Below are 20,239 nucleotides of genomic sequence, written 5' to 3' on the forward strand. Positions count from 1 at the left end.
ACTAGTCACTTTAATAATGTTTACATATTTTGCATTACTCATCTCATATGTATATACTGTATTCTATTCTATTGTATCTTAGTCTATGCCGCTCTGACATTGCTCGTCCATATATTTATATATTCTTAATTACATTATATTACTTAGATTTGTGTGTATTGGGTATATGTTGTGAAATTGTTAGATATTACTTGTTAGATAATACTGCACTGTCGGAGCTAGAAACACATGCATTTCGCTATACCCGCAATAACATCTGCTAAACAAGTGTATGTTACCAATAACTTTGATTTGATTATATTGACCAGATACTCTAGTGCCTGCTCTGCAATGAAAATAAATGTCTTCAAAAATGGAAGGCAATCCGGAGGAGCCTAGATCAGGTGGGACTATTCTAGCCAATGCGAGGACAGATACGCGTGTGAACAACAGGCACAACGCTTTCCACTAGTTACTACAGACAGCCACAACGTCAAACGTGGCTATATCATAAAAGTTCACGAAAACAAAAATGCTAATCCACCAATGGTGTTAATTTAAGGTTAGTCATAAAGTTAGCAGTGTGGTCAGGGTTTAAAATCAAATTTTATGAAAATAAATTGTAGAAATATGCGGGGTGTTTGACTTTGTGGCTGTGGTAACTAGTGACGACCAGGCACAACTCCGATTGTTTTTTTCTCAAAGTTGCCGGGATGTCACGTGTCCTACTTACGTCAATTCACTCGTAACAACCCAAATACTGCGAAACGTATGTCCGAGCAAATAAGCCATTACATTTACTGTTAACCAAATTCGACACTCTCGTTGACCTCCTCCACAAAAAACAAAACAAACGAAGAGCGCCACCTGCTGGAGAACACTTATCCCTCTCGCTTTGCATCTTCCTCTCGGTCAAAAGTCCCATCCGCCAAAGTGCAGCAAAGCCTGTAATGTCAATGAGTCTCACGAAACGAAGACAGCAATTTAGAAATGATCCAATTGTTTAGCTAACGATATATATATATATAGTTATACATTCGGTGGAGAAATGCATTTACTCAAGCAAATAGCTATTGCAGCAATATAGCTACTTAGTTAGACAATAAGTTCACATTTCTGGAATATTTCCAAAGATCTTTGTTTTGAAAAAACGATTAGCTTGCTGGCTAGCGAAGGTACCAGTGAAAACAACTATTATAAGGCTGTATTCGGGACGTCTGAGAAACAAACTGTCAGCTACAGCAAGGTTATCAGTTGTTTTCTGGGCGAGGACAAGACAAGTGCTACAACTTTCTGAATCAGCTCTTCGAGCTGAGCCAGGCCTCAACCATGGCAGGTGGTAAGTACACAGACAGAGCAGCTAAACTGAATTCTATGCTGCATTCTTAACAAAGTGGGAAGGTGGTAATTATCAAATGTGACGTTATAAATCCAAATTGAATGCATACTTTGAACTCGTTGAAAAACGCCGATTGTCTAATGGCTAAGCTGCTTCATCCATAAACCAAAAGTGCGGCTTTCATGCCTATAAACAAATTAGTGTTCAAAAACCACATGAATAGATTACTTTTTTAAAATAATGTTTGTTGTTAAATTTAACTGCTGAAAATGCTGTTGAGGCTATTTCCTTAGGTAATGTGGGAGAAGTTGGAGCTCAGGGATATGAGTTTCCCACGAGTAAAATGGCGCGTTTAAAACAACTGGGAACTCTGAAAAAAGAGTGACGTCAGTGATCTTCGGGGCCGGGACTCGGAGCTCTAGAAAGAGAGGCCCGAGTTGGATGACCGTTCAAATAGATTTTTCCCAGCTGGAGCTCGTTTTTTTCAGTTTCCAGTTACTGAAGCACATTTCATTCGTAGGCCTATCTATACTGGCAAAAAATCTATTACTCACCGGGAGCCTCTTAGGATCGCCCACCGTTGGCCCATCCTCAACTTTCTTCACAGGTATAGCATAGGACCCTTCTGTACAACTCTGACCCTGGCAACCTCAACCTGTCTCTCCAGCACAGGACACTTGCACGGTATACCGGTACTACTGTAATATGGTGGCGAGGGGGGGATGCAGACCTTGATCAGTCTTCTGTTGTTACATTTTTACATTTGTTTATTTAAAAAAAATGTAACCTTCATTTAACTAGGCAAGTAAGTTAAGAACAAATTCTTATTTTACAATGATGGTCTACCGGGGAACAGTGGGTTAACTGCCTTGTTCAGGGACAGAAGGACAGATTTTTACCTTGTCAGCTTGGGATTCGATCAACAACGCTCTAACCACTAGGCTATCTGCTGCCCCATTTGATATATTGGAGCAGCGCAATAGCCTACATTGTATATAATTTCATCCCTGGTATAACCAAGAGCACATGGTGTATGGAGTGATTTCAGTGCCAACAGAAATTGTATTTGAATTCCATAATTCTGAATTTGTATTAGGATATTGAATTTGAATTTAATGTTTTTATTTGTATTACACAAATTGAATCATTGAATTCATAAATTGAACTTGTATTTCATGATTTGAAACTAAATTGAGTGAATATTGCATTCCGTTTTCAAATTAAATTTTAATATTAAAATTCAATATTTATGTATTCAGTTTCAGAATGGTAGATTTTGTATTCATTGTCTTTGGCAAGTTTATCGAATTTTCATATAATCAAATTCTCAAATGCATTCAGATGAAGTTTTAAAATTCAGTTCTCTTAATTCAGATTCAAAACCAGAGACAACATCTTTGCCAACCATGAAAGGTAGAGGAGAACAGAGAATCAAAGCTTTCTGTGGGAAACGGAAGCTTCTGGGGCTTTCTGAAGCCAATGTAGCATGTTGAATTTATTTTCTTCTTATGAATTTGGCTTTAGCATTCTAACCGTTTCGGCTATTTACGATTATGACCCCATTCCTAAGACTCTCTGGAACATGGACATGCTTTCTGTTCCACTCTATGATGATCACAGGTCGTACTAGAAGGGAGTGTCACAAAAACAATTTGGCCTCCATAGGAATATAGTTGAATAGCAATGTCATAAACCTTCTAAGGATAGCTTTTCAGCTCCCTATTTAATCTTGCTTTTGTGACTGACTGGGTTTGAACCAGGTTTCCTGCATGTCACAAGACTGTGTTAGCCCACTTAGCTAAAGCCCATAGGGATGAGTCGAGCAAGGTTACTCGTCAAAAGAGCGTGGTTCATCGAACCACCTCAGTTACAGTTCACCACACTTTGACCTCATACTCAGTGATCATGGCACCAATATACCCTACTGGGTTCGAATATCAGGCCTACTGCATAACATCACTTTCTGAGGCAAATAGAAGCAGAAGGATCTGTGCACCCCATTTAATGAGAGTGCAACAGAGGTGGTTTGGTGATCCATGCTTATGTAATGAGCATCCTTGCCAGAGACCTACAGATTTGTGTTAGATTGACCGATGGGGTTCTAACCCAGGTCTCCTGTGTACCAAACAATGCAACTTTTCAGGTCTCAGACATGTTACTCATCACACAAGCTGTGTTACACTTCACCCACCTTTGAGACCCATCCAAGTCACAGGACCAATGCCTAGGCTTTAGCTCAACAGTTTTGACCTAGTAAGTCATATGTTAACCTTATAATGACTATCCTTGCTGGAGACTTGAAACTAACACGTCTAACACAAACTAAAACCTTTCAAACTAACATGTCTTCAGGTCTCAGGCAAGGTTTTCATCACATAAGCATGGATCCCCAAACTATGCTCTTTTGATGAGTAACCTTGTTGGATCTTAGTTATTAGTGTAGCAGATGGACATCTGTGAACCTGATGTGTCACCCCTTGCGCAATTAAATAATGCCTTTTTTAATAGCACAATGTGTTGGAATGCTTCTGGAGGGCGGTTAGAGGTCCTGAGTTCGAGTCTCCATATGAGCTGAATCAGGGGGAAGCTGTACTAGCCAAGCAGGCAGTGTGAAGCCTTTACAGTGGAGCCACTGGACCTGGATCTACAGTTGCACTTGTTCAACCACTGGGGTCTCTGGGGAGTGAGTTTAGGGGGTGAATGTAGCTAATGGGGATCTGTGAAACTCACTCAGTGTCTCCCCTTGCGCAATTGAAGAAGCCCTTTTTCAATAGCATGGTGGGTTGGAACACTTCAGGTGGGTGGTCATGTGTGTTTGTGAGGCAGATGTCCCGAGTTCAAGTCTTGGTATGAGCTGAATCAGGGGGAAGCTGTACTTGTTAAGCATTTACATTTTTGTAATTTAGCAGACACTCTTATCCATAACGACATACAGGAGTAATCAGGGTTAAGTGCATTGTTCAAGGGCTCTTCAACAGTTTTTTCACCTAATACGCTCGGGGATTCGACCCAGAAACTTTTCGGTTACTGGCCCAACAATCTTAACTGCTAGGCTACTTGCCTAGCAGCAGCGTGTCGTCATTTAAATGAATGTCCTGAACTTATCCCTATAGCCTTTAGCTAAGTGTGCTAACACGGTCTTGTAAAATTTAGGAGACCTGGTTCGAACCCAGTCAGTCACAAGAGCAAGATTAAATATGGAGTGAAAAAGCTATCCTTAGAAGGGCTATAACAGGGCTATTCAACTACTTACTGTATATTCTTATGGGGGCCAAACTGTGGTTTTTGTGACACTCCCTTCTAAGTTGGCCTGTGATCATAGAGGGAAACAGAAGGCACGTCCATGTTCCAGAGTCTTACCAAAACGGTTCAAACGCTAGAGACAAATTCATGGGAAGAAATAAATGAAACATGCCACATCGGTTTCAGAAACCACCAGAAGCTCCTGTTTTATCACAGTAACCGTTTGATTCTATCTGTTCTATTCTACCTTTCCTTGCTGGCAAAGTACCAGGATGTTGTCTCTGGTTTTGAATCCGAATTTAGAGAACTGAATTTGAAAACTGAATATGATTGATTGAATATATGAAACTTTGATAAACTTGAAGTTATAGTTTGTAAACTTGATACACAGACATTGAATATCTACCATACTGAATATATAAATATTTAATTTTAGAATTTAAACTGAATACACTATTCACTCAATTCACTTTCAAATAATGAAATACAAGTTCAATTAATTATTTAAATTATAAAAAATAAGAAAATTATATTCAAATTCAATATCCTAATACAAATGTGAAGGAAGGAAAATTATCTGCTATGTGCTTCAAAGGTAGGATTCATATAGGCCTAATGTAAGCCTAAATTATAAAAAATCTATCTCTTTCTGGTGCTCCTTACATTCTGTTTGGTGCTTTTTACAGTTGGGAGCAGTGTCAATGGTTGGTGGGAGAGAGATGGAGTGGTGTGTGTTTATGAGAGTGATAGAGAGAGAGTGTGTGTGTGTTAACTGAAGAGTGAAGGTTCCATGCAGTGCTTTCACCATATTGACACAATGACATGCAGGTCATTATGCATGAATATTCCTTACTCTCATTCCTCCAGCAAAATCACAGGTAGGCCTTTGCAAATATGAGCAAATGAACCATTCTATGCAGTATTCTATTATACAGTGTGCAGTTAAATTCAATATGTGTTGTATTGAGTAGAAGTGTGAATATCAGTGACAGGTTTTTTTGTTTGGCACATGTGCATAATGTTTAGACAACAGGTACAAGTGTCAGGGATGGGGTGAACAGGACATTAGACCAATCTGGATTTTTTCCCCCCAGTGGTCTTGTGATACTACCCGGTATCATGATACTTGACCTGGTATTGATATTGATATTGTTAGTAAAATGTTGGTATCGTGACAACACGACTTCTGATCCCCAGCAACATGGGCACCCCTACAGTTAACACATCCCGCTTCTTTCACCGATACTACACATTCCTTTGTCTCATGCATACTTCTCACATCTAGGAATCTCCCTCCTACACCCTGCTGCAACCATGACCATAAGCTTGGCACCTGAAATACCATAGTGGGTTTGGCACAAAACCTTGTTTGGGATAGCTGATATATCCTAGCATTACTTTGTCAGGTAAAGACTTAGCATCAAAACTCAAAAGGACAGACGGTGACTCTTCTATTCCACCACGCTCGCCACCGGGTCTGAGTCGCACCAAATGGCGGGCGTCACACCGGGAATTTTCGACTTCAGTTGATCTACCTCCATCCTTACCACTACCCTAGTAATCACTATTTTCAATGGCGCCCTGTTCCTGAGAGCAAAGCAAGTAACAATTCTTGTCCAGCATGACCAGCAGAGCTTGAAAGAAAAGCACAGAGGAAGGAATAAGAACCTGAGGAATTCCTAATAACAATCCTCTAATTCTCAGGTTAAGGACTGTTAGATAGTGTTGGCATCATTTGTCTTCGTTGCCTGCCATAGACTTGGGGCTTTTGGGTGATGTATTTTTTTCCATGGGAAAAATGTAGGCCTCTGTTTCTAGCCGTGTAGCTACATTTCAGGGAGGGAGAGGGGGAGAAGTCAGCACCCAGCAGTGTAATCCATGAGGAGACTGGGTGGCAGGTTGACCACCTGCTACGCAAGTGCAGCATCAAAAGGACCTTGTGGATGCAAGGAACCAAGGTAAGTTGCTAGGTAGCGTTAAACTTATCTTATAAAAAAAACAATCAATCAATCAATCACTAGTTAACTACACATGGTTGATGATATTACTAGGTTAACTAGCTTGTTTTGTGTTGCATATAATCAATGCGGTGCCTGTTAATTTATTAATTTAAGTTGTGTCACTTGCGTTCAGTGCAAGCAGAGTCAGGGTATATGCAGCAGATTGGGCCGCCTGGCTCGTTGCAAACTGTTGAAAGGCCCTTTCTTCCTAACAAAGACCATAATTAATTTGCCTGAATTTTACATAATGATGACATAATATTGAAGGTTGTGCAATGTAACAGTAATATTTAGACTTAGGGTTGCCACTAGAGGTCGACCGATTCTAAATTTTCAACGCCGATACTGTAATGTTCTGGGTGTAGCTGGTGCAGAGGAGTCAGATCCGTGAGGAAGTCCACCGATGGGTGCGACCACGGCCGTTGTGGAACGGGCTGTAACTTCCCTCTGGGCAGGTGCCTAGGTGCCTTGCACTGGGCACACACCGAGCAGGAGGAAACATAAACCCTCACGTCCTTGGCCAAGGTGGACCACCAGTACTTCCCACTAAGACAGCGCACTGTCCGACCAGCGAAGTGTGACTTGTGGGCCCAATAGATCAAACGGTCGCGGGCAGCAGACGGAACGTACAGACGCCCAGCTGGACACTGGGGAGGAGTGGGCTCTGTACGTAACGCCCGCTCGATGTCCGCGTCCAGCTCCCACACCACTGGTGCCACCAGGCAAGAGGCCGGATGTATGGGAGTGTGATCTATGGACCGCTCCTCTGTCTCATACATCCGGGACAGTGCGTCTGCCTTAGTGTTCTGGGAACATGGTCTGTAGGACAGGGTGAAAACAAAACGGGTAAAGAACATGGCCCACCTTGCCTGGCGAGGGTTCAGTCTCCTCGCCGCCCGGATATACTCCAGATTGCGGTGGTCAGTCCAGATGAGAAAAGGGTGTTTAGCCCCCTCAAGCCAATGTCTCCACGCCTTCAGAGCCTTGACAACAGCCAACAGCTCCCGGTCCCCCACATCATAGTTTCGCTCCACCGGGCTGAGCTTCTTCAAAAAGAAAACACAGGGGCGGAGCTTTGGTGGCGTATCTGAGCGCTTAGAGAGCACGGCCCCTATCCCAGCCTCGGACGCGGCCACCTCCACTATGAACGCCAAAGAGGGATCTGGATGAGCCAGCACGGGAGCCGAGCAGAGCCCTCAGGTGACCAAAAGCCCTGTCCGCCTCAGCCGACCACTGCAGTCGCACCGGTCCCCCCTTCAGCAGTGAGGTACTGGGAACCGCTACCTGACCAAAGCCCCGGATAAACCTCCGGTAGTAGTTGGCAAACCCTAGAAACCGCTGCACTTCCTTCACCGTGGTGGGAGTCGGCCAGTTACGCACGGCTGAAATGCGCTCACTCTCCATCTCCACCCTTGAAGTGGAAATGCGGTACCCCTAAACACCTCCCGAGCACTTTCATGACCACCCCTTGAGAGCCCCCTGTTGCCACGAAATAGTGGGGTCATGACAGGCCAACCAGGGTAGGCCCAGCACCACGGGAAACGCAGGAGAATCAATAAGGAAAATACTAATTCTGTCCTTGTGACCCTCCTGCCCTCCATGCCCAGTGGAGCGGTGGCCTCCCTAATTAGCCCTGACCCTAATGGTCGACCTATCTAGGGCGTGCAAAGAGAAGGGCATATCCTAATCTATGGGAAAATGCTCTGTCAATAAAATTCCCAGCTGCGCCTGAATCTACGAGCGCCTTATGCTGGGAATGCAGGGAAAACTCAGGAAAATGTATAAACAAAAACATGTGAGCAACAGGGGGTTCTGAGTGAGCCTGGTGCTGACTCACTTGGGGCCTGCTGCCTCGACTCCCAGAGGAACCTCCCCAGCACCGACCAGCAGTGTGCCCTCTGCGGCCACAGATGGTACAGGGAACGGCCCCTCCTCCGGTCTCCCTAAGCGCAGCACCTCCCAGCTCCATGGATGTCGGAGCGGTGGTGCTGGGGGATGGAACTGACAGGCCCCGATCCGGACATCCACGGGTTTCCAGCAGGTTATCCAGCCGGATGGACAGGTCCACCAGCTGGTCAAACCTGAGAGTGGAGTCCATGCAGTCCAACTCCCGATGTATGTCCTCGCGCAGACTGCACTGGTAGTGATCGATCAGGGCCCTGTCGTTCCATCCCGCGCTGGCAGCCAGGGTCCAGGAGTCCAAGGCGAACTCCTGTGCGCTCCTCGTCCTCTGCGTCAGGTGGAACAGACGTTCACCCGCCGCTCTACCCTCAGACGGGTGGTCGAAAACTGCCCGAAAGCGGCGGGTGAACTCTGCTTCCCCCCATACGGCATTGGCCCACTCCAGGGCTTTCCCTGAGAGACACGAGACGAGGGCGACACGATCTCACGTCCCGAAGGAGACGGGTGGATGGTCGCCAGGTAGAGTTCCAGCTGGAGTAGGAACCCCTGGCATCCGGCAGCCGTCCCATCATACTCCCTTGGGAGCGCGAGCCGAATCCCACTGGGACCGGGTGAAGAGGGGTGAACAGTGGTGCCTGTTGTAGTTGTGCCGGTGGAGGCGCTGGAAGAACTCCTCCTCTCTCCCATCGGTCCATCGTCTGCAGCACGCGATCCATGGCGGTGCCGAGATGTTGCAACATGGTCACATGCTGCTGGACGCGCTCCTCGACCGCCAAAGGGGGGTTGTCTGCTCCTGCTGACTCCATTTTTGAGGTGCGTGAATCTGTAATGGTCTGGATGTAGCTGGTGCAGAGGAGTCAGGCGCCAGACAGCAGAGATGAGTAACACAAGTAACTTTACTCAAATATTCCAATAACATGTCATAATACCAAGCCCACAATAACGGATCGAACATACATAAAACAATCACGCACAAAAACCATGGGGAAAACAAATGGTTAAATAATGAACGTGTAATTGGGGAATTGAAACCAGGTGTGTAAAACAAAGACAAAACAAAGGGAAAATGAAAAGTGTATCGGCGATTGCTAGAAGGCCGGTGACGTTGAACGCCGCCCGAACAAGGAGAGGGACCGACTTCGGCGGAAGTCATGACAGATACCGATTTATTGGAGGACCAAAAAAATCCAATACCGATTTAATCGGACGATTTTTAAAAAATATTAAAAAAACAACATTTATTTTGTATTTTTATCAAAAAATATATATAAAAAAAAATATATGTATTTATTTGTAATAATGACAATTACAATAATACCGAATTAACACTTTTATTTTAATATAATATATCAATAAAATTAATTTAGACTCAAATAAAAAATGAAACTTGTTCAATTTGGTTTAAATAATGCAAAAACAAAGTGTTGGAGAAGAAAGCAAAATAGCTTTTTTACATGGCACATATTGCAAACGTTTAAGTTCCTTGCTTGGTACAAAATTGATGTTGAGTAACTTTCCAAAATTGTCATTAGGATGAATAGGAAGTTGAGAGGGAGAGCGAGACCCCTGAGGTATGTGGAGTTGTCTTGGACTTCCTCTTAAAAACCTCCTCTTAACTCTTAGAGCTACCCCCCTACTTTTTTCAATTTCCGCCTGAAGACATACCCAAATCTAACTGCCTGTAGCTCAGGCACAGAACCAAGGATATGCATATTCTTGGTACCATTTGCAAGAAAACACTCTGTGTAAATGTGAATTGAATGTAGGAGAATGTTACACAATAGATCTGGTTTAGATAATACAATGAAAAAACATATGTTTTTTTCTTTTTATTGTAGTGTCATCTTTAAAATGAACAAGATTCAAAAAAAAAAAACAAAAAAAAAACATTCAGATGATGATGCGCACAATTTCAGTGAAAAACATAAGAGGGCAACAGTACTTGTGCAACGTTTCAGAATGATAACTTCCAAAATGAGTGTGTCCCACACAAGTGGCCAAATTGGTGAAGTTATACATTTTAAATTGAATAACTATATACAAAATACCAAAATGGTATTCTAACACACACCCCCCCCCAAAAAAATTGAGAAAAAACATGAAAAAATATATATATACATTTACAAAATAACACTTTCAATATTTGGAAGACCCTGGGTCCTCTACACAATATTGTGCTGCTGATGCCAGGTGCCATAGCACATCCATGCCTGCAGAAATACATTTGGGCAAATGAACACCACTTGTGGCAGGAACTGGATGAACCAGCTTCAGTGGGGGATGGACACCTTGGCACTGGTGGCTCCCATTTGGAGTCAGTGTCACTGTGAAAGAAAATGTTCAGTTAGAATAGTTTCACATATGAGCCCTGTATCAAGAGGTATAATAAACAGATATATATAGAGTACAGGGAACATTATATTATGACAGACCAGCTAGATCTACTGTCTTTATTATATTACAACAGACCAGCTGTATCTACTGTCTCCATTTCACTTTGGCCATTGTTGTGGGCCTGCCCTCCCCTCAACAGCCTCAAAAAAGCTATTTCATTTCACAAATAATATTTTATATTATTAATTTCAAACAACGGCATTAGCATGAGAAGAACTTACCAGTCCAAAACGATATCCTCTCCATTCAAATATTCCTCCATTTGGGAATCGCTAAATGAATCGTCCTCGATCAATTTCTTCTAAAATTGTGTGTACATCTGTAAATCCAGACTTAGATTTAGCTTTCCCTGACTTAGTCGCCATACTGATTGATATGTAAACAGCTGAATATGCGCTTTACCAAAACAATGCTGTGTGCAACATGCGTGGCTCCTTCCGGTATGAAACGTCAATGGCGAATGAACCTCTTTACGCCGGAGTTTACTACATGGGTTGGTCTTCCAACACATAAACATTACATATTGCCGTTTACCTCAGCTCACTGGCTATCTACCCAGCTAGATTTCAAGACGATCAGTGGTCATTGGGTTAAAATACAGTCAATCAACGAAACAGCGGGCAAATCATTTGTGCACAATGATGTCATTACTTGTTGTCTTCAAATCGGTTTCTTTCAGTCAATACGTCCCGCAAAATGACCCATCAGGTTTGGTTGTGTGTGTGTTACAACCAAACCTGGTTGTGTTACAAACAAACCAGATGATTGCAATGAAACCAAACATGACTGGAAAAGTTACGTTTTGTGTGTGTATTTACCTCGAATGTGTCGTCGAAAATGGACGGAATTCGGAATTCACGACACAAGCGGTTCACAAAATGTTTCGTGTTAGGCTATAAAAATTTATTTTATCAAACAAAAGACCATTGTGTAACAATGAGCATTGGGATTGCAAACAGAGGAAGATCGTCAAAGGTAAGCAATTTATTTTATTGCAGTGTGTGACTTTGTTACGCCTGTGCTGGTTGAAATAGTTGTTTTTTATGGTGCTCTATCTTCAGATAATCGCATCGTATTCTTTCGCAGTAAATCATTTTTTAAATCTGACATCGCAGTTGGATTAGCAAGATTCTAGGCTTTTGAAACATGTGAGACACTTGTATTTTCATGAATGTTTAATATGACTATTTATGTAGCGATCACCGTATGTTGTCGAATTTCATCCCGCTACCGGGTTCGGTGCGCAGAGAGGTTAACAAGAAATTTGTGGAGTGGTTGAAAAACAAGTTTTAATAACCCCACCCCAGGTGGTATGTAAACTTCCGACTTCAGCAGTACATAAAAATCGGCCAATTAATCGGTATCGGGTTTTTTTTGGTCCTCCAATAATCAGCACCAGCATTGAAAAATCATATTCGGTCGACCTCTAGTCTTGATAACCTACCCTACCTTGTAAAGGATGTTCTTGTATGGACTGAGAGAGAGAAACTGTTGATTTTATCTGTGTGAATTTCTGTCTTGTTAAAACATTTTTTTATTTAACTAGGCAAGTCAGTTAAGAACAAATTCTTATTTACAATGACGGCCTACACCGGCCAAAAGACGCTGGGCCAATTGTGCGCCGCCCTATGGGACTCCCAACCACGACCGGTTGTGATACAGCCTGGATTCAAACCAGGGAGTCTGTAGTGACACCTCAGTCTTGTTGCTAATAACATTGCTTAGTGTTGACATGATTTTCTGATGTTGACATGCTGTCAACATTCTCTGTATACCACATGACATGAGAACAATTAATAATTATAATTTTTTTCTCTGGCACTGGAATGAGTTTACACTTCTCTCATTGCTTGTATGGCTCAGTTTCTTGCAGGGCAGTAGGGTGATTTGGCTCTAGATGACAGTGTATTGACATGGCAGGAAGTTTGGAGCATGTCATGGAGTGCTGAGTTGGCCTGCCTGCCAGGAAAGGTATCTAGCTTTTTCTGCGTCATCACAGGGTATTTATAATCCATAATATCAGGCATGCAGAATTTCATCCACCCCTCTGCCCTGGCTGGTCTGCCTGCCTGCCTTCTCTCCCCAGAAAGATCTTCCAGGAAAGGAGCCTGTGAGCCTACTAGTCTGCTTTTAAAGCACTCTGTGTTGGATTCTCCCACACCACCTTAAATTCTCTCATTTGGCTTCCAGCTGTGTCATCCATTTTTTGGGGGGTATTATTTAACAACCGATCAACGATATTTGTCATACATTTTTTTTTAGAAGACAAGGAAAACTTTCTGGTGCTCTTGTTGGTGCTGCTGTGCTGTGCTGTACCATGTCTGCTGTGGAGTAGTCGTGTCTCTCTCTCAGGGCCTACTGCCTGTCACACTGACTGCACTGAAGACTCTAAACTGCAATGCCCTCCTCCTCCGCTGTCTTTCTCCGCATTGGTTCTCGTCAGCTTGTTCCATGGTTGCTGGGGCAACCGAGTAGGATGGGGCCCACAGTGGGGCAGGGGGAAACCTTGGGCTGCGTTGTGTCCCGCCCCTGTGCTGCCTGACTGCTGACCTGCTGCTGGGGTTGGGGCTAGGCGGGGGGAGGAACCAGCCCTGCAGAGGGACTTCCACAGGCCCGGGATGGGCCCTGCCATCCAGCTGCATAAAAAGTCCCCCTAGTGTTAGAGCTAGTGCTAGTGTCACAGCTGCTCCTCCCTGCTGGCTGTTCTGCAGCTCTGTCTCACTCTGCTCCGACTGTCACAGGAGCACATGCAGCAAGATGTCATCCTCCTCATCCAGCGAGGGCCAAGGGAAGCCCAAGCCCAAATCCCCACTGCACAAGAGAGGGAGTCTGCAGAATACCACCAGCCCTGGTGAGTGGAGAGGTGTGGGTTTAGGGGTTCCCAGAGAGAGGAGTAAAGGAATGCAGGGGTTAAAGGGGGGGGGCACATCTGGAGTCGAATTGACACATTTGCTAGTGTAGTAGTGTGAAGGCACTCAATGTTAAAGGAAACAGAAGTGGATATCTTAATGTTCTTTCTCTGATACTCTATTTTTGGGGGATGAGTTTGTTCTTAGGCCTACGTTCTAATGGGAGTTTTGCAAGCACTTTGACTTGTACTATATTACACTGACTGTGAAGAGGATGTAGTACAAAGTACTTTAAAAAGGGGTTTTCCTTCTGTATTTATTTGAAAAAATACATTATTGGTAAATGCATGGGTAATCATGGAATGTGGCTTGCCTGATTGTTTCTAATAGCCTAATCAAGGTTGTTATTCACCAACAGCAGCAGATGGAATCGCCAGACAGATTGATTAAAAGTGTGATGTTTTTATCATTGCTTTAGCATTAAGGTACTGAATCTCCCAGTAATACCCACTGTAGCAACTCAGTGTAGGAGTAGGGACTTGTTTGGCCTGCTGATGATGCTTGACTCTAGTGTAGGAGAGGCTTTGAAGGAGAGAAGTTCAAAGCAGTGTTTAAACCTAAAGGCCCTCCTTGCACACAGTCCTTTTTTTTTAAATTCAAGAATGTACTTATAGTGTCCATGTGCATGACACAAGTCTTCCAGCCCCTCCATATCTCCCCAGTGAGCTTGGACAGGGCACAGTGATAGGGGCCCTTTATCTCCTATCATCACAGCCCTCACCATGGAGTCCAAACAGGAAACAACACAACAAATACCTAATATAAATATACATACATAGCACTACATTTACATTTCAATTTAGCCATTCAGCAGAAGTTCCTATCCAGAGCGACCCACAGCTAGTGCATTCATATTATGATAGCCAGGCGAGACAACCAAATAGCACAGTCATATCCCAATCACGTATTACATACATAATAAAATGCTAAATACAATACAAAATGTTGTATTCCCATCCTCTGTTCTGGACCTGGGGACTGTGAAGAGACCTCTGGTTGCATGTCTTGTGTGATACCGATGAGTGTCCGAACTGTGTGCCAACTGCTTGAACAGTCAGTTTGGTACCTTCAACACCTTGCACAAAGACCAACAGTGATGCACTCAATCTCTCCTCAACTTTGAACCAGGAGAGATTGACATGCATGTCATTGACATTCGCTCCTTGTGTACATCAAAGCTCAATACGAGCTGCTCTGTTTTGGACCAACTGCAATTTGCTTATGTCCTCCTTTGCTGCACCTGACTTGACCACACAACTGGACAGTGTTCCAGGTGCAACAAACTACACCTGTAGGACCTGTCTGGTTGACTGAGATATCAAGAAAGTACAGCAGCGCCTTATCATGGACAGACCTCTTCCCATTTTAGTAACCATTGAGTGAGTCTATATGTTTTGACCATGATAGCAGGCTATCTAGGGTGACACCCAGCAATTTAGTCTCTTCAACTTGCTCAATAGGCACATTATTCAAAATGATGCTTTTCTTTTTGTGATATTTAGCACCAGCCTATTGCTAGTTACCCATTCTAAAAATCACTGGAGTGCAATGTTAAGGGTGTCAGTTATTTATTTTACTGTAGGAGCCGGCGTGTATACTGTTGAGTCGTCAGCGTACATGGACACACAGGCTTTATTCAAGGTCATTGGAAGGTTATTAGTAAACACAGAAAACAATAATGGTCCAAGCTGGCTGCCCTGCGGTACATCACACTCAACCAAATTTGTATTAAAGAAAACCCTCTGTGTTCTATTGGATAGGTAACTGTCCATCCATTGTAAGGCAGAGGATGTTAATCCGTAACACCTAAGTATTTTCATCAATATGTTATGATCAAAGCTAGCACTGGAGTCCAACAAAACAGCTCCCACAATCTTCATCAGTCATTCTATATAATAACATTGCATTTGGTCGAATACAATTTTTTTCAGAAGTTTGCTAAGCACCGGTAACAGGCTGATTGGTTTGCTGTTTAAACCATTAAAGGGTGCTTTGCTATTTTTGGGCAGCGGAATTACCTTTGCTTCCCTCTAGGCCTGAGGGCACACTGTCTTTTAGGCTTAGATTGAAGATGTGGCTAATAGAAGTCGACATGTATTCCTCTACCAACCTCAGTAATTTACCATCCAGGTTGTCATTCATCATCTATCTATGGGGATTTGGTCGTTTTAACATTCCGTTTCTTTATGGGCGCTGCCTGTCAGTATCCGGAAGAAGCAATTTCATAAATGCAGCGGCAGGATGTTCCTCATTACACACATCGGACCAACAAATATTTTTCACATCTTTGACATACGTATCATTGCAAAACCTCTTGTATGATCGCTTATACACTATTTTAGGACCAGTCTTTGGAACTTTGGTTTTCTTAGATATGTCTATCCAGTGGGTGTGGATACTGTTTTAGAACAGATTTCTGCAGCATTCGTATGGATATGGTTAATACTTTTTATTGAGCGGACAGCTTGATGAATGAAGCCAGTCAATATTTAGGTCACCCAGAAAGTATACCTCCCTGTTGATATCACATACATTATCAAGGATTCTACACACATTATCCAGATACGGACTGTTAGCACTTGGTGATCTAGAGCAACTTTCCAAAATAATAGACTGAATCAATCACGAGAGCCTGAAGTAGCTAAGCAGATTCTTTATCAACATTATTTGCTTTAAGTTTCCCAAAAAGTTTTGTATGATCCTTCAAATATTGTAGTGGAGTCGGCATGGTGCGGCTATTAAGATAAAAAGATGGTGCCTTCCAGGCTGGGGGCCCCTGATCTCCCTACACCTCTCTCTGTGTGGCCAGGATGGTTTATCAGAGGACAGCCTGGCTGGGAGTGGGACAGCACGTCTTCCAGCCCCTCCATATCTCCCCAGTGAGCTTGGACAGGGCACAGTGATAGGGGCCCTTTATCTCCTATCATCACAGCCCTCACCATGACAATGGCCCCTCTGGCTGTTTATACAAGCGATGCTATGTCACACAGGGGTTGGTTTGACTCTACTGCGATGCGTTCACTCAAAATACAAATGTGTCCAGTCACATTGGAAGAGGAAGAGACCTTTGAGTGGTTCCTTTTTCATGGACTTCTGCAAACCTTGTATTTCAAGCTGTAGGACGAGGGGCCCTTTAGTTAGTATTTTGTTAGGATCCCCAATTAGCTGCTGCCGAGGCAGTGGCTACACTTACTGGGCTCCAAACAGGAAACAACACAACAAATAAATACATAATATAAATATACATACATAGCACAACATTTACATTACAATTTAGCCATTCAGCAGAAGTTCCTATCCAGAGCGACCCACAGCTAGTGCATTCATATTATGATAGCCAGGCGAGACAGCCAAATAGCACAGTCGTATCCCAATCACGTATCACATACATAATACAATGCAAAATACAATACAAAATGTATAAAAATGTCTGTGTGTCTCTTCGCTGTACCAGTCATGCTGTAAGGTGTTCTTTTATTTTTACATGATTTTATTGCTAGCTGAGTTACCTGGGGTGGCTGACAGTTCCATGTAATACTGTGTGTTTCCCATCCTCTGTTCTGGACCTGGGGACTGTGAAGAGACCTCTGGTTGCATGTCTTGTGTGATACAGATGAGTGTCTGAACTGTGCGCCAACTGCTTGAACAGTCAGTTCGGTACCTTCTACACCTTGCACAAAGACCAACAGTGATGCACTCAATCTCTCCTCAACTTTGAACCAGGAGAGATTGACATGCATGTCATTGACATTCGCTCCTTGTGTACATCAAAGCTCAATACGAGCTGCTCTGTTTTGGACCAACTGCAATTTGCTTATGTCCTCCTTTGCTGCACCTGACTTGACCACACAACTGGACAGTGTTCCAGGTGCAACAAACTACACCTGTAGGACCTGTCTGGTTGACTGAGATATCAAGAAAGTACAGCAGCGCCTTATCATGGACAGACCTCTTCCCATTTTAGTAACCATTGAGTGAGTCTATATGTTTTGACCATGATAGCAGGCTATCTAGGGTGACACCCAGCAATTTAGTCTCTTCAACTTGCTCAATAGGCACATTATTCAAAATGATGCTTTTCTTTTTGTGATATTTAGCACCAGCCTATTGCTAGTTACCCATTCTAAAAATCACTGGAGTGCAATGTTAAGGGTGTCAGTTATTTATTTTACTGTAGGAGCCGGCGTGTATACTGTTGAGTCGTCAGCGTACATGGACACACAGGCTTTATTCAAGGTCATTGGAAGGTTATTAGTAAACACAGAAAACAATAATGGTCCAAGCTGGCTGCCCTGCGGTACATCACACTCAACCAAATTTGTATTAAAGAAAACCCTCTGTGTTCTATTGGATAGGTAACTGTCCATCCATTGTAAGGCAGAGGATGTTAATCCGTAACACCTAAGTATTTTCATCAATATGTTATGATCAAAGCTAGCACTGGAGTCCAACAAAACAGCTCCCACAATCTTCATCAGTCATTCTATATAATAACATTGCATTTGGTCGAATACAATTTTTTTCAGAAGTTTGCTAAGCACCGGTAACAGGCTGATTGGTTTGCTGTTTAAACCATTAAAGGGTGCTTTGCTATTTTTGGGCAGCGGAATTACCTTTGCTTCCCTCTAGGCCTGAGGGCACACTGTCTTTTAGGCTTAGATTGAAGATGTGGCTAATAGAAGTCGACATGTATTCCTCTACCAACCTCAGTAATTTACCATCCAGGTTGTCATTCATCATCTATCTATGGGGATTTGGTCGTTTTAACATTCCGTTTCTTTATGGGCGCTGCCTGTCAGTATCCGGAAGAAGCAATTTCATAAATGCAGCGGCAGGATGTTCCTCATTACACACATCGGACCAACAAATATTTTTCACATCTTTGACATACGTATCATTGCAAAACCTCTTGTATGATCGCTTATACACTATTTTAGGACCAGTCTTTGGAACTTTGGTTTTCTTAGATATGTCTATCCAGTGGGTGTGGATACTGTTTTAGAACAGATTTCTGCAGCATTCGTATGGATATGGTTAATACTTTTTATTGAGCGGACAGCTTGATGAATGAAGCCAGTCAATATTTAGGTCACCCAGAAAGTATACCTCCCTGTTGATATCACATACATTATCAAGGATTCTACACACATTATCCAGATACGGACTGTTAGCACTTGGTGATCTAGAGCAACTTTCCAAAATAATAGACTGAATCAATCACGAGAGCCTGAAGTAGCTAAGCAGATTCTTTATCAACATTATTTGCTTTAAGTTTCCCAAAAAGTTTTGTATGATCCTTCAAATATTGTAGTGGAGTCGGCATGGTGCGGCTATTAAGATAAAAAGATGGTGCCTTCCAGGCTGGGGGCCCCTGATCTCCCTACACCTCTCTCTGTGTGGCCAGGATGGTTTATCAGAGGACAGCCTGGCTGGGAGTGGGACAGCACGTCTTCCAGCCCCTCCATATCTCCCCAGTGAGCTTGGACAGGGCACAGTGATAGGGGCCCTTTATCTCCTATCATCACAGCCCTCACCATGACAATGGCCCCTCTGGCTGTTTATACAAGCGATGCTATGTCACACAGGGGTTGGTTTGACTCTACTGCGATGCGTTCACTCAAAATACAAATGTGTCCAGTCACATTGGAAGAGGAAGAGACCTTTGAGTGGTTCCTTTTTCATGGACTTCTGCAAACCTTGTATTTCAAGCTGTAGGACGAGGGGCCCTTTAGTTAGTATTTTGTTAGGATCCCCAATTAGCTGCTGCCGAGGCAGTGGCTACACTTACTGGGCTCCAAACAGGAAACAACACAACAAATAAATACATAATATAAATATACATACATAGCACAACATTTACATTACAATTTAGCCATTCAGCAGAAGTTCCTATCCAGAGCGACCCACAGCTAGTGCATTCATATTATGATAGCCAGGCGAGACAGCCAAATAGCACAGTCGTATCCCAATCACGTATCACATACATAATACAATGCAAAATACAATACAAAATGTATAAAAATGTCTGTGTGTCTCTTCGCTGTACCAGTCATGCTGTAAGGTGTTCTTTTATTTTTACATGATTTTATTGCTAGCTGAGTTACCTGGGGTGGCTGACAGTTCCATGTAATACTGTGTGTTTCCCATCCTCTGTTCTGGACCTGGGGACTGTGAAGAGACCTCTGGTTGCATGTCTTGTGTGATACAGATGAGTGTCTGAACTGTGCGCCAACTGCTTGAACAGTCAGTTCGGTACCTTCTACACCTTGCACAAAGACCAACAGTGATGCACTCAATCTCTCCTCAACTTTGAACCAGGAGAGATTGACATGCATGTCATTGACATTCGCTCCTTGTGTACATCAAAGCTCAATACGAGCTGCTCTGTTTTGGACCAACTGCAATTTGCTTATGTCCTCCTTTGCTGCACCTGACTTGACCACACAACTGGACAGTGTTCCAGGTGCAACAAA

At 43.2% G+C, this 20,239-nt stretch overlaps 1 protein-coding gene across 5 annotated transcripts in view; it reads left to right on the forward strand.

Moving 5' to 3' along the window:
- The first annotated feature begins 830 nt into the window (after nucleotides 1-830).
- Nucleotides 831-20,239, forward strand: part of LOC110528095 (AMP deaminase 2) — a 56,051-nt gene continuing 36,642 nt past the window's right edge. The window contains exon 1 of one of the 5 annotated variants that reach the window (XM_090241323.1): nucleotides 831-1,318. In XM_090241323.1, the coding sequence (XP_090097449.1) occupies nucleotides 1,309-1,318 (10 nt within the window). In that variant the 5' untranslated portion in view covers nucleotides 831-1,308. Of the gene's footprint in view, nucleotides 1,319-12,935; nucleotides 13,709-20,239 lie in introns of those variants that run through there. The other 4 variants (XM_021609903.3, XM_036983643.2, XM_090241325.1 and 1 more) reach the window with 4 other exon arrangements.

The sequence above is a fragment of the Oncorhynchus mykiss genome, chromosome 7 (assembly GCF_057628025.1).
Source record: "Oncorhynchus mykiss isolate SJ-2025 chromosome 7, ASM5762802v1, whole genome shotgun sequence".
NCBI classification, from domain to species: Eukaryota; Metazoa; Chordata; class Actinopteri; order Salmoniformes; family Salmonidae; genus Oncorhynchus; species Oncorhynchus mykiss.